The sequence below is a fragment of the Triturus cristatus genome, chromosome 9, assembly GCF_964204655.1.
Source record: "Triturus cristatus chromosome 9, aTriCri1.1, whole genome shotgun sequence".
Taxonomy (NCBI): domain Eukaryota; kingdom Metazoa; phylum Chordata; class Amphibia; order Caudata; family Salamandridae; genus Triturus; species Triturus cristatus.
The window spans coordinates 749,662,828-749,684,476 of NC_140592.1; the positions used below are offsets into that span (position 1 = coordinate 749,662,828).

Sequence of the window (21,649 nt, forward strand, 5' to 3'; positions counted from 1 at the left end):
AAACGCATTTCTGACATAAGGACTTAGGATCTTTTGGGCAGGTAGTTAACTCTTCTGGGAGTATACCTTGCTCTCTCTAGAAGAACTAAAATGATTTCTATCGTGGCGTATCCTGCATTCCCAATATCCAACGCTGTGTGTCGTTCAATGTCTTAAGGAATAAAAGTACAGAACTGTTTCTTGCAAGTACTTCTTCCAGTCAGTTACTCATTTCCCATATGAAAACACATGCCCCTGTGTCTTTCCCTACTCTGGCAAGATGGGACAAGCCCCACTTCACCCAAGGTGGTATTGATATTTCCAATTTTGGTCCTCATCTTTTAAAGCTTTTTCTTTGGGAGCATCTATGGAGGGAGCATTCAGTCTTGGCTTATCTGCGTGCAGCGTGCTGTTACTCTGTTGCTCTCGCATATTTTAAATCCCTCGTTCTGTCGTTTTAGTTATATTTAGGTTTGACTTTTTTCCGTTTTTAATTACGGCTGGCCCGCTTACCTGCACGCTGTCATCTTACCCCCACAGTAATTTGAAACACACCGCATTTCGCGGGTCCCTCGCCACTGTCTCGTTGGCGGCCATATTGGGTGAGGGGTGAGCCACATTGCGGTCTAGTCCTCATTCAGGAGGCTCGACCAGCATAAAGGGCAGCCATGCCTTCGCGCAGCGTCATCGCGCAGCGGGATCGCCGGACTTCCGCCGGAGTTACGCCTGAGTTCAGCCCGTCTGCGCCCGTCCGCGCTGAGGACGTGCTGCAGGGCGGGCTGGACTCGGCTGACCCCTCTTTACCATCCTATGAGACGCCTAGGCGCTACTCTCCGGCTGAACTCATGGCCCTTAGACCCCCAGTGCAACGATGCTTCCATCGTCTTTCACCTGATGAGTTCGCGTACTTCCGGCGATGTGTGTCATGTAAGGTTTCCCTTTGTTACGCTGCTTCAAGCCCCATTAGATCTCACTCAAGCACGGGAAGTTTATCTGTATTGTCACATAAAATTGGCTTTTTAATTAACGCGCGATCGTTGATTAAGCACAATATTGCCTTCCATGACTTTGTTGAAGAAAGACAGCCAGACTGGGTCTTTATTATGGAGACCTGGGCTTCAGATACCTCCGGTCACGATCTTGTTTTGGCCATCCCTGAGGGCTATCTTCTTCATAGACAGGATAGATTTTTGCGCAGAGGCGGAGGAATTGCTGTTCTCATTAAATCCTCGCTCTCTTGCTCTATTAAACCCCTGTCTCTCCCTGGAGATAGGTTTGAGGCACTTTATTTCTGCATTCTGTGTGCACCTTCCGTTTCTTTCACTGGAATACTTATATACAGACCACCTGGCCCTAGGGCGAGTTTTCCTTCAGACCTTCTCAGAATCCTGGAACCCTATTTCGGAAAACCCTCTTTCCATCTTGGGTGACTTCAATTTTCATCTCGATGATGTCAACTCAAAGGATACTTTAACACTAACCGAGTCACTCGAAGCTTGTGACCTTGTTCAGCTGGTTAGCAGCCCTACTCATAAGGCTGGTCATATCCTTGATGGGGTTTTCTCGAGCGATTCCAGGTTATCTATGGGCTCACCTTTGCCGCTAGTCTAGACGGACCACCTTGCAATACCTCTTGATTTTGCCCTCCCCGCCCAGTTCTTAATTAATCATAATGACACATCATTCACCCTCAGGAGAAACTACAGAAATATCACTGATGACACTATTGCTCCCTATATCCGATTCTCTGAATCTTTCTTTCGAAGACTGCGAATAATGCAGCACAGGAACTTATGTATTCTATTTCTAGTGCGGTGGAGGAGCTTGCCCCCACCTCCCTGCGATATGCAGCCCGTCAGAAACCTACTGCTCCCTGGTTTTCCGACCATCTTAGACTCTTAAGGCAGGGTTGTAGAAGTAGCGAGAGAAGATGGAGGAAGTCCTGGGATCCGGAAGATCGAGTAGCTCACAAATCCGCTTTGCGGAACTATAAACAGAGAGTCATACTGGAGAAGCAAGAGTATTTTTCTAACCTCACAGGTTCCCGAACGTCATCTAGGGAGCTTTTTAAAATTGCCGATTCCCTATGCTCTCTTCAACTTCCTGATCCTGTAGTGAGCTCCCAGTATCTATGTGATAACATCTCGGACTTCTTCCACAATAAAATCCTGGACATTCATCTGTCTCTTGAAGCCCAAAGTCAGTCCTTGGATAAGGATACTTTTGTTGCCATAGCCAAGTTAGATGCGCTGGGTAAAGAGCCTCTCAAATTATTGAGGGAATTTCCTCTACTATCTCTTGAAGGATTGAGTATCCTACTTGATAAGATCAAATCCTCCTCTCCTATGGATCCTATACCCTTAAAAACTTTGAAGGAGTGTAAAAACAGTATTTTGCCATCTATGCTGGAAGTCATGAATAAGTCCATTGTTCAGGGCTCTTTTCCAGTAGTGTGGAAGAAGGCTATTGTAAAGCCTCTTCTCAAAAAACCTTCTTTGGACCCTGGTGTCCTTAAAAATTTTAGACCCATCTCTCTGCTTCCGGCTCCTGCAAAGATATTGGAGGCACACCTCAACTTTCATCTTTCCACCTTTCTTGAGACCAGTGAGTATCTTGATAATACTCAGCATGGATTCAGAAAGCATCACAGCACTGAATCCGCACTCACGGTAGTAGTCGATAACATCCGACGCAAGGTGGATAGTGGCCAAACTACAATACTGGTCCTCCTAGACCTCACAGCCGCATTCGATACCCTGTCTCCCGCCATCTTAACTTCTCGGCTTAGTGAGGCAGGGGTTATCGGACCGGCTTTGAATCTTCTCGACTCTTTTCTCCTTGATAGAGAACAACGAGTAAAGCTTGGAAGTTTCCTCTCCCCTGCCAAGTCATTGCAATGCGGGGTGCCACAGGGGTCGGCTCGGAGTCCGACCCTGTTTAACATCTATGTGGCCCCCCTTGCCAGACTATTAAGATCGCAGGGGATGGAGGTGGTGTCCTACGCTGATGACACCCAAATTATGGTGTCATTGGCCCATTCCTCTGTCCAGACATCCGCCATTGGCTTTAGGTCATGCATGCAGCATGTTGCAGATTGGATGGTCACCAACTCCCTAAAGTTAAATGGCGACAAGACAGAGGTTTTGGTCTTTGGGAAAGATCTAGACGTCTGGTCGAGTGAGTGGTGGCCTACTACTCTTGGCATCTGCCCCACCCCCTCCTTATCCGCCAGAAATCTCGGCGTGGTTTTTGACACCTCACTTTCCATGACGCTCCAAATAAACAGGACCGTGGCCACATGTTGGGGTGTTATTAGAACCCTAAATAGGATTCGTAGCTATCTTTCTTTGCAGGCGCGGAAGCAGGTTGCAGTGGCTCTCGTAGGCTCCAGGCTTGATTACTGCAACTCCTTATATGCTGAATCCAACAAATGCTTGATCCATAGATTGCAAATTGTGCAGAATGCTGCTGCACGTTTTGTTCTTGCCCTCCCTCTGGCATCTTCAGCTACAGTTGCTAGAAGAGATCTTCACTGGCTTCCTGTCCAACATAGAATCTCTTTTAAGATTCTATGTCTCACTTACAGGGCTCTTGTGGCTGACACTGAAAATGCACTTGGCTCTTTGCTTACTCGCTACTGCCCTTCCAGAACCCTTCGGTCTGCTGGATTATTTCAACTGGTAGTTCCACGCACTAGATTAGCCAGATGGGGAGCGAGAGCTTTCTCTGTGGTTGCCCCTAAACTTTGGAACTCGCTTCCAATTGAGGTTAAGACTCTCCCTTCTTTGGATTTGTTTAAAAAGGCCCTTAAAACCTGGTATTTTACCAAAGCGTATGAATAAAGGTTCGCTGTTTCCGATGGACAAGCTGGATTATTTGTATTTGACTTAGGCGCCTTGACGCCCATTGGGCAAAGTTGTGCGCATGATAAGATTTAATTCATTCATGTCCTGACAGCAGCCGACTGGCCTTCAGATTCTACGTTCAAAACATTTTATTGCAAACCAATTACACATTATTCTTTTGCATAATTTATTTGCAGATTTTCAAAATAAAGATGTAGGAAGGTCCTAATTATGTTACAGAGGTGAGTATTATGCAGTCACTATATGATTTTTTTCTTTTTCACCCACCGGTTGTGATTGTTACTGCTTGTGTCTTATTGCAGTTCCTAAATCAATGGGTTTCCTAACCAAGCTGATGATATGGACAAACTGGATCAGATGTTAGCGGTTTTTCTTATGTTTATCTGCATCTTCTTCATTAGCTCTCCTTTGTTACCTAGATGACAGGCCTTGAGCAACAAGAAAGATGAAGGACAATGATTGAGAGGACTATTTATAGACTCTAGTGTAACACTTGCATGCCCTGCAGCTGTAGTTCATCACCCAGGCCTGCTGGGATGCCTAGTTTTTTTCTTCACAGTCTGTCAACCATTTACCTGGCTGCTATTGAATTAAAGCAAGAAAGAAAATCATATTCGCCTCCATGTATTTATTAAAATTAGGACTTCCCACATGTTTATTTGGAAAATCCGCATTTATAGACATGGCTTTTGTACAGTTCGATTTGCCTTGGTAAGAGTAGTAAAAAAAAAAAAATTAACTTGGGTCTTTTAGAAGTTCTATATGGTTCAAGCTTTTTTTTTTTTTTAACTTTTGCCTCATTTATTGTGAAATCTTGCATCATTTCACCATCCCTAATAAATATGAACTCAAAAGATATTTTTGCAAAATTATAGAAAACTTTACAGATCACAACGTCAATTGTTGTACATCTGATCTTTTATGATGGATTTTCGTAGACACACAAAACCCATATCTGGGCATAAAATTATACACTATCCAGGCCTAAAGCAATGCACGCCATCCATTCATTATGTGTTGCATGCATTTGGTCAGTGGGGGGGAAAAAAGTTAGAAATAGATTTCAGAATGATAAAACAGGACAATAGATGGGAATAAGCAAACTGCCCATGTAATGAAAAATAGCAATGCCATTTTATTGTTGGGCACCTCGGTTGGTTCGGGTGGTAATTGTTACTCCACATTATGAATCAGATGTCCTATTAAAATCATATGGAAGTGAGCTACTGTGTTATATGTTCTCTCACTGTCCCTATAAGACAACCAACATCCTTGTAGACCCATATAGCATGAATAGGCCAGGTTACATCGCATGCCATTACAACAACCCCGTTGTTACATCACATAACATTACAACAAAAGTCATTAAAATGACTTGCTGTAGGGGCGGGGCGCTGGATTTTGGAACAGTATAATTTACTATTCCAACTTCAGTCTGTGCAACAGTGGGGAAAGTGTTTGATTTTAAACCCAACACCTTCTGCCCCCTACAGCAAGTTGCTGTAATGACTTGCGTTGTAATGGTGTGCGATGTAACAACGCGGTCGTTGTAATGGCATGCGTTGTAATGGCATCCGTTGTATCATACGTGGTAAACAATGTTTACGATGTAAAACATAGAAAGTATAAGGTAGAACTTAGACATGTCAAATTTCTGACAATTTTCATGAAACAAAGCTAATGTATTTGCAGTTTTGCTCCTTTGGCAGGTCAAAAGGAACTTAGCAATAGCATACATTTCTGAAATGCAGCCATTCAAGGAATTTCTGAGAGGTGGCTTGCATATATTGTGCCACATTTCTTCACCTATAATATCATAGGAGCAGATTCCTCATTGACATTGGAAAATCGACTGGAGAGTATAGCTGTGAAGGTGTGCATTCTCACGCTACTCACACTGAAAGCTGTACAATACATATGATCACTCAAACAGGAAATAGAAAAAGGGGAAGGCTTGGAATCCACTCATGTACACAACGGAGAATTTGGCAAGAAATTATCGATATTTAATTTGCTTATGCTTTTTTTTGGCCTGGGCATCCATGCACCAAGGAAAACACAACAAAATCATAAATGTATCAAAAAATAAATAGTCTAGAGAATGAGATGTGAGGTCACTGTGATGATCCCACAAAGTTCCAGTAGCCAAAACACCTGCTCAAACCAGATGCCAATAAGTAATGACATGGATACCTTTGTGCCTTGCGTGTTCTATTGGGAAGGGGGCGGGCAGGGATTGACTGCCATATGCAGGTCTTCTAACATATGGCGTTGGAGAAGTCAAAGAAAAACAAAAGCCAACATATGAATCAGCAATAAGGCAGCTTCTAAAACACAGTGCCTATGCTGGAGTAACTATTCAATCACTGGGCCACAGCCCAAATAGTTATGTTCAAACATGATTTCCCGAAGAGTTAGTAGGAGTCCTCCCACATGTGACCACAAATTGAGGTAAGCTTAATTCAAGGAGCCCATGGTGGAAACATATGACAAGCCTTAACCAAGAGCTTAAATCGACGCTCCAGTTATAATGTAGGCCACAGAAGTAAGTATGTGTATATATATATGTATGTATGTATGTATATATATATATATATATATATATATATATATATATATATATATATATATATACATATACATACACACACGCAGTTATATATATATATATATATATACTTACTTCTGTGGCCGATATTATAACTAGAACGTTGATTTAAGCTCTTGTTTAAGCCTATAAATATATAAATCTACTTTAAAACAGAAAAGTTCTAGAGGTCCATCAACCTTTAATAACAAGTGAGGTAAGTTAAGAGAAAGAACCTTGAATTGTCATCACTCGTCAAGCAGCACAAAACAAACTATATCTAATAATGTCCTTCTAGCGGTTGTCTTGAAAGTTGATTGCATTAAGGCTTACATGTGGACTTTCACAAGAAAAGGTGATCCATGAAGGCCAAATCCTCTAAATAAGTATGCAATGGTAAAATAAAAGTAGTCTTAATCTGCAGAGAACATCAACACTCGGCTCAGCAACCCTCCATCCCATCTTAGTGGGAAATGGTCACAAAGGTCCTTTGGGGTAGCACAAGTGTTGCGCGCTTCCACACTCCATTGAGCAGTGGACACCATCTTCTAATTTAGTCTGCTGTGAATATCCTGCTGGAGATGTCATCCAGTAGCCAGTCCATGCCTATCAGAAGGTTCTCGCCAGTGACTGCACTGCAGCCCTGAATGCACCAGTGATGGCTTTTGATGTTGTCCAGCTCCAAGGCCTGCAAAGGAAAAAGGAAACAATACACATGTATAACTTCTTGCAAAATTAAGATATGAGCAGGGTTATCAGTGAACAGATCATGCCTACAGTTTGCAAAGGTGACTAGCGCCATATTACAATGCAAGGGACATCTGGTGTCACCTCACTGCAGAAACTCACATTAAGGAGTATTAATCAAGCACAATGTTTACTGATTGGATTACCTCTTGTTATTCACAGCTGCCCCATTCAGCAGCATGTGAACTGCTAGCTGTGGGTGTCCCCAAGTCTGGTGCAACATTATTAGAGGTGGGTGCCCGAAGGGGGTTGGCTCATGTGATCTGTGTGTTCCTAAGGTGGGAGATACCACAGAGGTTGGATCTTACGCTGTGTTCGGGAGATGGCAGCACTACGGTGAGGCAATGTTTTTCAGGAGTAAGGTTGCTTTACTAACAGCAGAAACTGGTGGTCATAGGACAAATGTTTGAAGTTAATGGTGAATGTACAGTTGTGGGGGGCAGGGTTAAGTGTGACACATTAGGTTCTGTTGGACTACCACTTCCCTTCTGTCAGTCTTCGGGTCCCTTGCTTTGTACCTTTCTGCTGAACACATACCCACCTGCCCTTATTGGTCTGCATCCCTCTGATCCTGTGTCTGCGTCTCCTGGTCTCAGTGTTCTTGCTTCTATTGCCCAGAGCCCATGTTTTGACAGTTCAATGCCAGTGACCATCTTTCTGTGTTTGTCTTATGATGGCGCCTGAGCCCATGCAGAGAGCTATATCAGCCTCTGAACAGTATCGGTACAGGTGGCAGTAAGCTGAGGTGTCAGTGAAGCTGATGGGATAGGTTTTAGTACAGGCATCAGTGTAGATGTCCGCATACATACAGGTGCTCGCCTATATTAGGACTAGGTGAAATTTCCGTTACATGGGTGTAATACTGCATTATGTGACATGCTCGAAATTATGTTATTATGCCATATCGCATAATTACATGCCATTCACAGCCAAAAATGTAGCATCAGTCCATAGGAACAATGCAAATAACCAGAAGGAGTGTGGCTGGTGTTTGCAGCATTTTTAATTTCTGCAGTTTTATTAGTACAACATACGTTCTTGTGTCCAAAATGGATGAGAGGAAGCATTTTGCACTAAAATATAGCATATGCAGGTTTTGCTTTTTGCATAACTGTCATAGTTTCATAATTTTGTGTAGTGAAGCAGAATCAAATAATTCAAATTTGCACAACTCTAGTATATATGCCACCAAAGATGAGTAAACCCTGTAGTGCAGGTGCTGCTGAGATCATCAAAGTTAACATAGCACAGGTGGTCCTGCTGACAGAGGGAGAAAAGTGACAGTATGAAGCTGAATGAGCAAGCCTGTAGCTGCTGAGGACAAATAAGTTACCCTGAAGAATGGCTTGCCAGTTGCTCATCTGGGATGCAAGCAGGGCAAGGGCATAGGTTCAGCTCGTAGAACCTCAGCATGCTCTATTGGTTGTAATCCATGACTTGACCGCCTGTCCGCCGCTCGAACAACTAGTAACTGTGTATTTGCCATACTTAGAACTACATCAGTGCTTCCTACACTGCTGACATGTTGGTGTTAAAGCATTCCCTCCGCTCCACTGCTGCTGCTGTTCACTGCTCATCCATATGCACCCCTGACAAAAAACTCCATTGATGACTTCATCCTCCCACATACTCCGCTGCTACCTTATTTTGTAAGCGATGGATGGTTGCACTGTTGCTGCCGCCATCTTTGCTGTACCTGTTGTATGGCTGAAGCTTATACTGTTGTTGCCCATACTTTCTAGCTAGGTATAACAACTTTCCAGTACAGAAGAGCAACAACAGTTGGTCTGGTTAATGCTCATTATATTGCAGCTTGGTAGCCAAGAGGCTCATGGTACATATGTTTTTTTTTTTTTGTTTTACTGCAGTGGCTAAAGAGCTAACATAATGTTTGGTAATAATTACTTTCGTTTTTCGAGAACAAAGAGGGTGGACAGCGGTTAAGAAATGTCAATGTGCATGTTGTGCGCATGTGTTTTTTTCGGCGGTACGGTGTGGGAGAAGGGGAACTGGCCACAAGGAATTTGTGGCCTCCAAGTTGCACATATGGGTGGTATTGTGCTCAGCACTGCTGGTGCAGGTGTGCACTGCTGCAGTTGTGGTTTTAATGTCATACTTCTAGTGTCTTACTTATAATGCCAGTTGTTGTTTTTGACGTGCAGTCATGTTCTAGAAGCTAGAGGAACAGACTTTAGTTGCAGTTCGAGTCATAGCTATACTGGCGTTGCTGTTATAGCGTACAGTTGTGCATGAACTTGTAGTTTAGCGGTGGTGGATGTTGCTCCATAGAGAGGAGAATGCATGGTGAGTATCGAATGGAGCAGTGTCCCCAGCACATCTGTGCTCCTGCCCTACGAAGGTACACAGGTAAAGAACAAAGCAAAAAGATCACTATTTTTCTTAGCTAATGGCTTACATTACAGTATAGCTTCACGAGAGCTGGTCCAAAATAATGTTGATGCTAAATCTAAACAAATAACCATTACATCACAACTGCTACCAAAAGCACAATCTTATCAGACAAAGCAGTTGAATCTGCCGCCGCCTTGACCTGGAAAGTCAGGGCGGAGGCTAACATACCAGAGTACCTCACTACAGGGCTCGACAAATCTTAAAAATCGTACTTGACCTGCAGGTCTAGTGACTAGAATTTTCTACTCGACCTAACATCACTGTACTCGACCCACAAATTGGTTGCATACACATTTTCTTGAAAACACTTGCAGCGCAGTTGATCTATGACCAGTAAGACATGATCACATTTTTTAGCTTAATTACCATTCTCACTGCAATGTTTTGAAAGTTACGAGCATGGCCTTGGATCCAATCGTAGTGCAGTAAAGGGGACACAACACAAATTGGTGGTCTTGCATCAGCCATTTCTTCAGTATTTACAGAAGAAGTGGCCGGGGATGGGTGGAAAAGCAATGATGCTGCAGATCTCTCCCCCACTAGAAAGCAGGGGATGGTAGTCGATGCACGTGTTCTTTCTCTCTCGGTGCATGACGTAATTCACTCTTTATCAGTGACACCTACGGCTACTGCACACTAGGGAAATGAAAACAAAAGGGAGCTACGCACCAGTGGCCATGTAGACACTACCCCTGCCCTGTAAATCATCACATGTAAAAACTCTGAACACCTGTCACCAACCTCTCGGGCGTTTCCCTGACAGGTGCAGCAGGATTAATATGATCGCAATCTCCCAATGGGGTTTAAACGCTATGCCTTTCATGGAAACACTGATAAGATCCGCACGTTGCTAGATTCTAGCGCCTCGCATGAGTGCGGGGCAGATGTGTTCACTCTGCATGGACTCTTCTAGACACAGAGACACTGGTATGCAATACTGAGCTCGCTGTACGTCCCAGTCAGGAGCCTTATGAGCGCCTCACACCAACCAGTCCATAGTTTTCTGTGACTATAAAGTAGCTCTCGTGAATGGATTGTGTTCGTGCTCACGGAGACGCAAGCATTACTCTTCAAGAAACCCTATATTGAGAATGTACTTGCACAGATTAATAATCATTGGCAGACCGCTCCACACTGTAGGAATGAGGCACATTTATAGCTCAGCATCCCCTCCCCCTTCCTTCCCGCTGGTACTCCAATAAAAGGAGACAGGTGGCAGTCAAAAACAAAAATTTGTAAAAATACCAATTGTCAAGCGATACAACAAAAAGGCAGCGATCGGTAGTGTATGTGCACCTCGCTACCACGGCAGGTTTAAATTGCAATACATTTTTACTTTGCAGCAGCGCTGTTAGGGATTGAGGTGAAACTGCCCTGCTTGAACGTGACATGATATCGTCATTCAGGTCGCTGACGTGGGGACCTGTCTGTCAAGCGACGGTGAAGCTGTGCGTCAATCCCCTTCAAAGCCACTCTCCCCAACAATCGGAGCAAAAACCCCTGACCCGCGGCGGTGTTCCCATCCAAGCGCACCTACCGTAGGGTCCCCCGCAGAGATATCGAGCTGTCCTCGGCAGGCGCAGGCTTCCATCACGGGCAGAGCTCCACTCGCAGGGCTCCCAGAAACATGGTTTAACACTCAAGGTACAGGAGGAGAACTTCTGCTTCGCTAGGGCACCAGTGTCGTTCATGGCCTGCCTCCGGTCAAGTAAATTGGGGGGGTTGGCAAAGACAGTTTACACGCTTCTCCGTCAGTATATCCTGCTGCGGCTCATTGTAATCAGCCAATGAGAAGCGTGTACACCTTACTGTGCGGAGATTAGCTACGATCTGATTGGTTGATTGCAACTAGGCCTCAGCAGACCGAGCCCGCGTGGCAATCGGCCAATCAACACCTTTTCTTTTCCCGCATTTTGTCACGGCAGTTCCTGAACATTTCACCCAGCTGCCCTCTAGAGCCTTCAACCGTCACTGCACTTTAGCACAGCGACAAAGCTCACTCGCCAGGCCGGTCAAGTAGGCCTGAAAACTCTCTCGCCCTGCAAGAAATTGACTCGCATTTGCGAGCGGGCGAGTACATTTTTCGAGCCCTGCACTAATGAAAGGAGCACATCCAGGAACCTTGATGGAGCAACAGTGCCACCAAGTGGTAGTTCGGGTCTGAGTTAGACAAACACCAGCAAGTCACATTAGCAAAGCTAATTGGCCTCTCTCGTACTGGTTAGAATACTCATGGACATTCAGAAAATGACTGAAACATTACATCCAGTTAAAGTGGGCAGTGGCACATTTAAGATGTGATGTTACCTTCTAAATTAAATAAAACTCACAGCTTTCTATATTGACATAAGTAAATAAATGTCTCATCATGGAGTCCGTTTTAAATATGACTTTTTTTGCTCTTCGAATTTAATGTATGTAAGAGGTGTGGCGCCGCGGCCAGGGCGACTGACTCCAGAATCTGGGGATCGCGGTTCGATCCCCGGCGGCAGATTAGCCCAGCACAATGCGACTCTGGGTAATAGCTTGCTTAATCTTCCAGACGGCCCCCAGCGCCTAGAGACCCTTACGGGTGATTGTTTGCGCTTTACAAATGGGGATATTATTATTAATGTTGGCAAAGATCCTAAAAAAGAAAGTGGCACGCACGCTTCACCCGTCTACTTTTTGTAAATAATGGTTATTAAGCCATCCATTACTCAGCTCTTGTGACAGAAGCTTCACTAGCAAAAGTCGTTGCTAACGAAGTAGCCACATCAACAAATCCTCGTTTCAGTCAAGGGCGACTACTCGGCTAAGGCGGAGCAGCGTCGCTCCACTGAATGTAAATGGAAAAATAAAAAGATAATAACGCAACGTTAGTGTTAAGTTATTTTATTTTTCTCTATGTAGCCCGAGCCAGGGCAGGGCTGTGTCACAGGGAGAGGGCGGAGCAGTGGTATAATGTGCTTTAAGTGCGCATGCCAGTTTGGCTGGCTGTCTTGGGCAGGCCAAACCACCATGAGCACTTAGCATGTTCTCCAACCGGCTGTATTGCACAGCAGGGTGGAGAACAGGCTCCCACTCCCTCTCTGAGCACCAAACCAGGCCGCTCAGATGAATCACAACACTTCTGTCATGCTGGTGACAGAAGCGTCGCGATTGGCTTTGATAAGTCTGGGAGCCTCTGTGCTTCCTGTTTCCTGCATCGGATGGAGGAGAGGCGGCGGCCCATCAGGTAAGTGAACTTATTTATTTAAAAGAGAGTTCCCTCCTCACCACTACTTTTCAAAAGCAGCTACCACTAGTTTCAGTTATAGGAATAGCAACGTTAACTGCATAGGGCCTTAATATAAGAAGACTAACTCTAATACTGCTTTGTGAATAAATAGTTACTCTTTCACCTGTCACGCTGGCTGCTGTTGTGATCATTGCTGGGAGAATGGGGCAGAAAGCATGATGTGCAACGAGACAGCATCGTATGGAAAGTGCACGGAAGAAAGAACAGTGAGGGGAAGGAACAGTAAACAGCATTTGCAATGCAACAGGTCTCGCATTTAGAGGGAGCTTAAGCTATTGGCATTGTAAATGACAATGCATTTTATTTATGTTTTAAAAATCAAAACATAAATAAAAGGCACGGTCATTTACAATGCCAATAGCTCAAACTCGCGTAAATTCGAGACCTACTGCAAATGGTAGGCATCACGGACAATGAGAGGGGGAGGGGAGAAGGCACGGACAATGAGGGGGGGGGGGGGGGAGGTAAAGAAGGCACGACAACGGGAGGGAGGGCCGGGGGGTAAAGAAGGCACAGATAACGGGAGGGGGGGGGGATAAAGAAGGCATGGACAACAGGAGGGAGGACAGGGTTGTAAAGATGGCACCAAAGCATGTTGTGTCTGCGGTAAAAGAAACTGGATAAAGACAATAGAATTCACAGTCTAAATAAAACATACCGTGTAGCAACCGAAGTAAAGTGGCCAGTCGCCACATGAGGTGACAAATGAAGAGGAGGCGGTACTAAGGAGGGACTAACAAGCCTATTTATGAATCAGAAGCCAGCATTTAGGATGGACAATGACACAAGCCACTGGCAAATATGGGCAGAGTAGGCGGGGCTTCTATTCCCTACTCCACTACAGCAGATCAGCGCTGGCTCAGGCTCGACCTAAAAAATGAAGCAAGGATTGAAACTGAGGGATTATTGCGCGATGAGGTCACTCAGATATAAGATAAAAGAAACATGCTACCTAAACTTTCTTGCAATATGTGGCTTGGTTAGAATCCTGCAGGAGAAAGGCATGCCACAATACAATCAACCAAAAATAAATAAATACAGGAAATAAAAAAAGAAAGTGGAGCCTGTGGAAGCAGCATTAAAGCAAGGACAGCAAATAGCATACCAAGAAGTAGATAGTAATGGACACTTAAAAAGGCCGCGAAGCGCAGGCAGCAACCAATGAAAGGGAACTATGCTCAAAGAGCTATCACAAAGTGCTGTGTCCAAATGAAAAAGTTGCTTTATTTTTGCATAAATAGTGTAAGCCTAAAACCAAGCTCCAAGTCAATACGCCTATTTGACTTGCATCAACCCGCTAAGTACAAAAGCACAAAAAAATTACTAGCAAGCACTATTTTTTTCTTACACATCCATTTGCTTAATCTAGTTTTTGCAGTATTTATACTAGATGCTAAAGTGCTTTCTTAATGATACTGCTTTCCAGCGACCTCATGCAACTTCAAATCGGTCAACAAGCAAAAACACCATGTTATTTCTAAAAAGTCCCTAACTGCCATCTAACCCAGAACCTAGCTTTGTTGTTTTACCTTTTGACTACACAATCCATGGTAACATATGCTACCAAAAAACAAACCATTTCATGTTATAACCAGATACAAAAGAGAAAGCTAAAATATATTTAACCCTTAAGTATAGCCATATTTTAACCTATCCTGTTAAATGAATGTAATATATCAAAAATATATTTTAAGTCCCAAGCTGGTTATTTGACCGCTGGAAGTGTCATCAAAATTCAAATAATTGCACTATTTCACAAAAAGAAAATGGTTATAACATCAAGGCTGTACTTTAATTAAAAAAAAGCGCATTTCACTTGTCCCCTTGACTATACTGCACTTGTCACCATTGAGCCTGGAATTCTATGTCAGGACAAGAGGCGAGGATTGTGTTTTTTCCTTCACATTAATTCCGTTACTTGGCCCATGAACACCAGGCAAAAAATTAAAGTGTCATCTAATCCATGCAGTGTGGCCCCAACATAACCCACTGTCGCAGTCTGCACTCCCTCTTTCTTCGTTGCTCAGCGGCCAGTTAAGTCATGTTTTTCTATGCTCTTACTTGAACCTGTATTGGTCTGTTTTTGAGAGTTGCCCGCGATCTGCTTTGGTTGCACTTAATTATTGCCGACTTTTGCTTTCCAGATTCCCCGATCCAGTTGTAGGTCTGCTAATGCGCTCCTTACACGACTTCTCAGTTCACTGTTGACCGCGGTGTGGCCTTGCGCCCGCTAGAGGGCGTTGTTGCCGGCCCATCTTCGCGGATCCACAACGCATGTCTCCTACGGAGTGGTGTTAGATGCGCGCCGTCAGAGCCTGCAGCTACCGAGCATTGTCCCTCTGTTGCCCCGGTGACACCGCGTATTTTAGGGTCTGTATTTGCCATTGCACTGTTGATTTGATCCTCCCACCCATCTGTATCTCGTGACACCAAATTATGCTCTGCTGGGTCAGGATTATGCTAGGAAAACAGAACAGGAAGTTCAAGCTGAGAATAACTCAACAAAATGCTTTAATAACTCCTAAAAAGAAATGAAACTTGAGAGGAGGGTTTTATGAATTTCCTTATTATTTAACGGAAATGATTTTAATTAATTTCACATTTCAAAATTATTTGGCGCTGAGACATTGCTTCATTGCGCTAAGATCATATATACAAGATTTACAAAACATGTAGTGCAAACAACACATTTCTTTACAGTGTGTGTATGTTTTTGTGTATGCATGAGTATAATGGCCATGAGTGCTTGATGAATGTTTGCATGTTTGTTTCAGTTACCCAGGGGATCATTATTAATGTGTTGTTTGCACTACATGTTTTGTAAATCTTGTATATATGATCTTAGCGCAATGAAGCAATGTCTCAGCGCCAAATCATTTTGAAATGTGAAATTAATTAAAATCATTTCCGTTAAATAATAAGGAAATTCATAAAACCCTCCTCTCAAGTTTCATTTCTTTTTAGGAGTTATTAAAGCATTTTGTTGAGTTATTCTCAGCTTGAACTTCCTGTTCTGTTTTCCTAGTATTTTCGGCTCAGTTCAGCTGAGTTTTTGAGCCAAAACCCGGTGTTGTTTTTTTGGGTCAGGATTATGCGGCCGTGCAGGCCAGATGTAGGAAACTGTTCCAGGCAGTCTAACCCCTACATTATCGCGGGGTATACCCCACCAGGTCTTGCACCCGTTGAATTATCGCCTCTGGCCCTTCCACATGTCCTGGGCTCCGACCCAGCACCATATTTATATGCTCTGCACAAACCACATCTAATCGGCCTAGCCCCACTGCCGCTGGTGACCCCAGGGCAGAGCGTAAAGTTCAAGTATCCCCTAGTTGACATAAACAGCCTCCCAGACTCACTGTCCTTTCTCTAAAGTGATGAGGAATTTTACGAGGTGGTGGACACCTTCCTTTACAGGAGCGGTAAATGAGGCGAAGAGTCCCCTAGACTAGCGCCTCGCCAAGCAGATTGTGCTTGGAATGTGCAAAAATCGCCAAACCTACCCCACCTGAACCCACAATGCTGCCCCCCCTCAAGACACCCGGGGCAAGGGTTCCCCAACCCAGAAGAAGAAACGCAAAGCAGATGTTGACCTGGACACGTTCGCCTATCTCAAGAAGGCCTTCTTTGTCCAAGTACTCCCACCAGAAGGACCTGCTGAGACATTGGTGGCCTGCCCCGACCCTTCATGGCCTGAGCTCCCGGACCAGCAGGATGGAGGTGACTGATGAGGTGATCCCATCAAGGCACTGGCGCCACGCCTTGGACTTCACTTCTCATGACAGACGGCGCTTCGGATAGGCTGGACCTGGAAGATATCATACATCCCAGGTGGGCAGATTGGATTCCGGCAGATATGGTGGCGAAGTATGTGGTGGGGTGCCTTTGCAAGCCCTTGGAAATATTTCCGCAGCTGCCTTCGAGCGGAGTGCCCGCACCCCTCTTTGGGTGCGGGGGGGGGGGGGGCTACCTCACTCCAGACAGACCTCCGGATGCCCCCCCCCCATGTCCTCTCGGGGTGGGCGCAGCACGCAATCCTATTCCTAGGGAACGCAAACTGTGCGCGGTCTATGAAGAGACGCCACTCCTTACTCATTAAGTTTGATCCAAAGTTGAGGGGGGGGGGGGGGGGGGTGCTTGCCTCCTCTGAGGTGGGAGCAGTAGATTGAGGAAGTTTATTTGGAGATTCTTTCGTAAAGGTACTCGGCAAATTTGTGGCAACGTTCACATCGTTGGACAAGGCGCAGTCCAATATTAAGGCATTTTTACCTGCATGTTTTCCTGGGGGCTAGTGGAGGCAGGTGCCGCATGACCGGCTGCTTCTAATGTCCACCTCCCCATAGGTGACATGCCTCTAGGCGCGGCTAGTGGCTAAACAATGTGCACTTCAACAGTTTCTACCCCACGAGAGGCTAGCGGTTCTGTGGTTGTGGCAAATACAAGAGCCAAGCTGGCACTCTACTGGAAAAGGTAAGTGTCCTCCCTTCTTCTCAGCTAAGGGTCAGGGGTCGTCTGGCACTTTTTCTCCAAGCATGGACATCCACCACCTCAGACTCCTGGGTCTTGCAAACTGTACAGGGTTTCCACATCAAGTTTTACAGGTGCCCTCAGCAGATATCCTGACTGCGGCCCATATGTTTCTCTCAACACAACACCGCTCTTATTGATGAGGAGGTTGTAGCCCTACTCCAGAAAGGGGCTATTTGCAGATCGGTGACACATCCCAATGGTTTTCTAAGCAATCTTTTTATGCCCAACAAGAGCGACGGCTGACGCAGATCAGTTATCAACCTCAGGCACTTCAATGAGAGGCTGGTTGACCGCCACTTCAAGATGGAAGGTATTCACCAACAGATATGGTTTGCTTCCGTCGGACTGGATGGTATGCCTGGATCAAAAAGAAACAAAAAAGAAAAAAAACGGCAAAACTGCCAGTACTGATAGCTTTTCTATCTCATTTATTTTCAAAAGGACATGTTAAAGTCAACAACATGTACCACAGACCTCTTTTTCCGTCCGATTAATCCACAAATGTATTTTGTTTATTTTCCATAATCCATCACCACGCGCCGATTTTACGGTCTGGGAACTGTTATTTATAAGTGAAAGGATTTGTGATGTGAGTGTGCTGGATGATGTGTTAAATGATATGAATAGCGAATGAGTATGTATGGAGATGTATGAAAATGGTGGTATGGGTGTCAAAAAAGAGTGGTAACTCGTAGTAGTTGTGTGTTAGTGTTATTGTTTTAAAAAATTACAAATAATTTGGTGATGGATTATGGAAAATAAAAGAAATTTTGGGAAGCTGCCAGAGCGAGTACTAACCTGTGAGCCACGCCATTGCCACGCCATTATCGCCGCCACCGCCAAGAGTCTAGCGGGCACAACACCAGGCACCATCCTTCGCGTCGCCGCCCCGGGACTGCAACTCCCGGCAGCCTCAGCGGCGGCGCGTCCAGCTGACGCGGTGCAAGCGCCAGGAGGCGCCATAAACCGCAGAGAGACCGGCGGAGCGGGGGGGAAGCTGCCAGAGCGAGTACTAACCTGTGAGCCACGCCATTGCCACGCCATTATCGCCGCCACCGCCAAGAGTCTAGCGGGCACAACACCAGGCACCATCCTTCGCGTCGCCGCCCCGGGACTGCAACTCCCGGCAGCCTCAGCGGCGGCGCGTCCAGCTGACGCGGTGCAAGTGCCAGGAGGCGCCATAAACCGCAGAGAGACCGGCGGAGCGGGGGGGAAGCTGCCAGAGCGAGTACTAACCTGTGAGCCACGCCATTGCCACGCCATTATCACCGCCACCGCCAAGAGTCTAGCGGGCACAACACCAGGCACCATCCTTCGCGTCGCCGCCCCGGGACTGCAACTCCCGGCAGCCTCAGCGGCGGCGCGTCCAGCTGACGCGGTGCAAGCGCCAGGAGGCGCCATAAACCGCAGAGAGACCGGCGGAGCGGGGGGGAAGCTGCCAGAGCGAGTACTAACCTGTGAGCCACGCCATTGCCACGCCATTATCGCCGCCACCGCCAAGAGTCTAGCGGGCACAACACCAGGCACCATCCTTCGCGTCGCCGCCCCGGGACTGCAACTCCCGGCAGCCTCAGCGGCGGCGCGTCCAGCTGACGCGGTGCAAGCGCCAGGAGGCGCCATAAACCGCAGAGAGACCCGCTTCGCGGGACGCGCGCGGGACCGCGCCGGGCTAAGCCCGGGCAAAGGGCAGGCCCTCTGTGGCCCTCAGGGGACGGAAGAGGCCGGGCTGGGCCACCCCCCTTGAGTCTACATACGAAACAGGTAACTACTCTAAGCATGGGTAAACGTACTACGAAAACCACATGCACTGTTACTGCCGCCCCTGTTGATTCGTCCACATCAATAGATTCACTGTTGGCTAATGCTCTCACTATGGTTACAAATGAGATCGCTGACACCGAACGTAGAATGTCTTTTGGATTCCCCACCACTACTACTACTGTTCCATGTTCACAATCACCTAAGGCTTCATCCAACCTGGACCTCCCCCTCTCTCCCATAGTAACAGTTGTTAAAACAAATAGTAACGTGGACACTTTAAGTTTGACCACTGGGAAATCAAGTTTGCAGACTATTGTTGTAACAGACTGTCTAGCGGAGCCAGTACTAGACAAAACGCCACGCTCCAACAAACTTGCACGAGAGAAACGCAAGAGAGGCCCAGTGAAATGTATAGTAAACAAAAGGAAACAACTAGGTCGATGCAGAAATCAACCAACGCCACAGAGTATGTGGAACAAAGATAAAGCCAAAGATTGTGAAATAGTAACATCAAGTGCCATTGAGGACTCACTACTCTCCCCATCTCTACAGGATGAAGGATCTGAGAGACCTACTACTCTCACACGAAGACTAGAGTCCCCAACTGCGGACAAAAGCATTTGTGGAGTCTCTATGCTATCCAAGGAGTAGCGTTAATACAGTCAGTACCCAGACTGAGGCCACCGATCAAAACTCTTTACTTAAATTCAATGGCAACCTGATAGAAACAATTGTCGATACTATTTTTAAACAAGTTGAAATTCAAATAGTCAAACAATTTAATACTGTTTTAAAGAGACTGGACAAAATCGAAAACCTTGTTAAAAAAGAGGAAATCAAAAGGAAAGGATCTATTAGCTTAGACGTTGTTCGAGGTGACAAAATTATGAGTAAATTAGAAACTTTATGTAAGGATCTGAGGGAGGGGGGCCAGAATGTCGCTACTGATCTCAGCCGTGTAAATATGCAAGGCCCTACTGTTGATAAAATTGTGTTACCTAACAGTACCTCTGCTAATATTTTACCTACATTGTCCACGGGCCATGATCATGACCTCTCTGGTCTAGAAGGAACAGTAACTGGTACCTCTATCCCGGATGCCAAGACCCCGCTAGCCTCCCGAACAGACAGGATAGGTATTACTCTGGATGGCATAAGCACTGGCGGAGGCCCATTAGTAAGAAACAGACCTGCTAATAATTTAGGGCAGTCCCTCAACTTACCCCCAGAATCTTGCCCATATGTTTTAGTGTTAGCCGGCGTACCTGCTCTAAAAGAAGGCCAAAGTGAGTCATGGGTACAACTACATAATAAATGCATTAATTGGCTGACAAAACATAAAGGGGCAAGATGGAACATATCAAATGAGATTATATTAACTCGTAGGGTAAGTTGGGTGGGGCCACAACAGAAAAAAATTAGCGGGGACTGTATAGTGATTAATTTTAGACATCCGAACTTAGTAAAATATTTTATGGACACACGTAACACCTATGCCAGTACATCTACTATAATAAGCCTTCATCCTTTGGGCTATTTTTATAGGCCCCCCCACAGACCAATTCAGACAGTCTCTTACACCATCCCTATAGCTAACAGATTCTCCGCCTTATCGGACTTAGAAAGTTTAGACTGACAACCACCAACACCTTCCATTACAGTGGATAAGGTTGTTAGCACAGTGCCTATGGATACGGTTAACTCTACACGTATCAATAAACTTTGTCCAGATAGATTAGTCCTACCACATGCAGCTTGTTCAGACTGTCCCATTATTCCTACTTCTTCTACCATTAGTTTATCAACTGACACTCTAAGTGTCATTAGTTGGAATATTGCAGGGCTTCCAGGTAAGATGAAAATTAAAGAATGGGTTACCTGGATAAGTAACTTTGATGTGGTAATGTTACAGGAAACATGGTGTACATCTACCCAATTGTTGGAGGGTTTCTTTTGCCACAATCTTATTGTACCAACCCCTGCTTTGGGACGTCCAAGTGGCGGTCTATCTATCTGGGCAAAAATTTCTAAGGATACGAAAATTGAACCTCTAAATGTGGCTAGTAAAAATCTGGTAGCCGTTAAATATGTTGCAAGGTTAAAGATTTGTTTTATAAATTTTTATAATAATGATTTTGTCAACCATCCTAACCCCACCTTTTTAGAACTGTTTAAGTTTATCGATGATGTTGTGGACGGTGAAAAATATGGTTTATTCGATGGCATTTGTGTTGGCGGGGATTTTAATGCTCATATCTACACTATATCTCCGCCCTGTAGACGAGGCTCTGAATTATTGGATCTTTTACAAAGTAGAGATCTAGATGATGTTATGGGCCATCTTGGAATCGATGAGGGAAAGGTACCGGCCCCCACGTACATTGGTCGTGGTTCTTCAACCACGATTGACTATATGTTTACCTCTTCCCCCCTTAGTGAAGTGTTAATTAAATCTAAGGTTGTCAGTAGCCCATACAGTGACCATCTACC

At 45.3% G+C, this 21,649-nt stretch overlaps 1 protein-coding gene across 1 annotated transcript in view; it reads right to left on the minus strand.

Annotated features, from left to right (window-relative positions):
• Nucleotides 1-4,000: 4,000 nt before the first annotated feature.
• Nucleotides 4,001-21,649, minus strand: part of ARL2 (ARF like GTPase 2) — a 47,528-nt gene continuing 29,879 nt past the window's right edge. Inside the window, exon 5 of the mRNA XM_085626044.1 lies at nt 4,001-7,120. Within this exon, the coding sequence (XP_085482170.1) occupies nt 6,986-7,120 (135 nt within the window). The 3' untranslated portion in view covers nt 4,001-6,985. The remainder of the gene's footprint in view (nt 7,121-21,649) is intronic.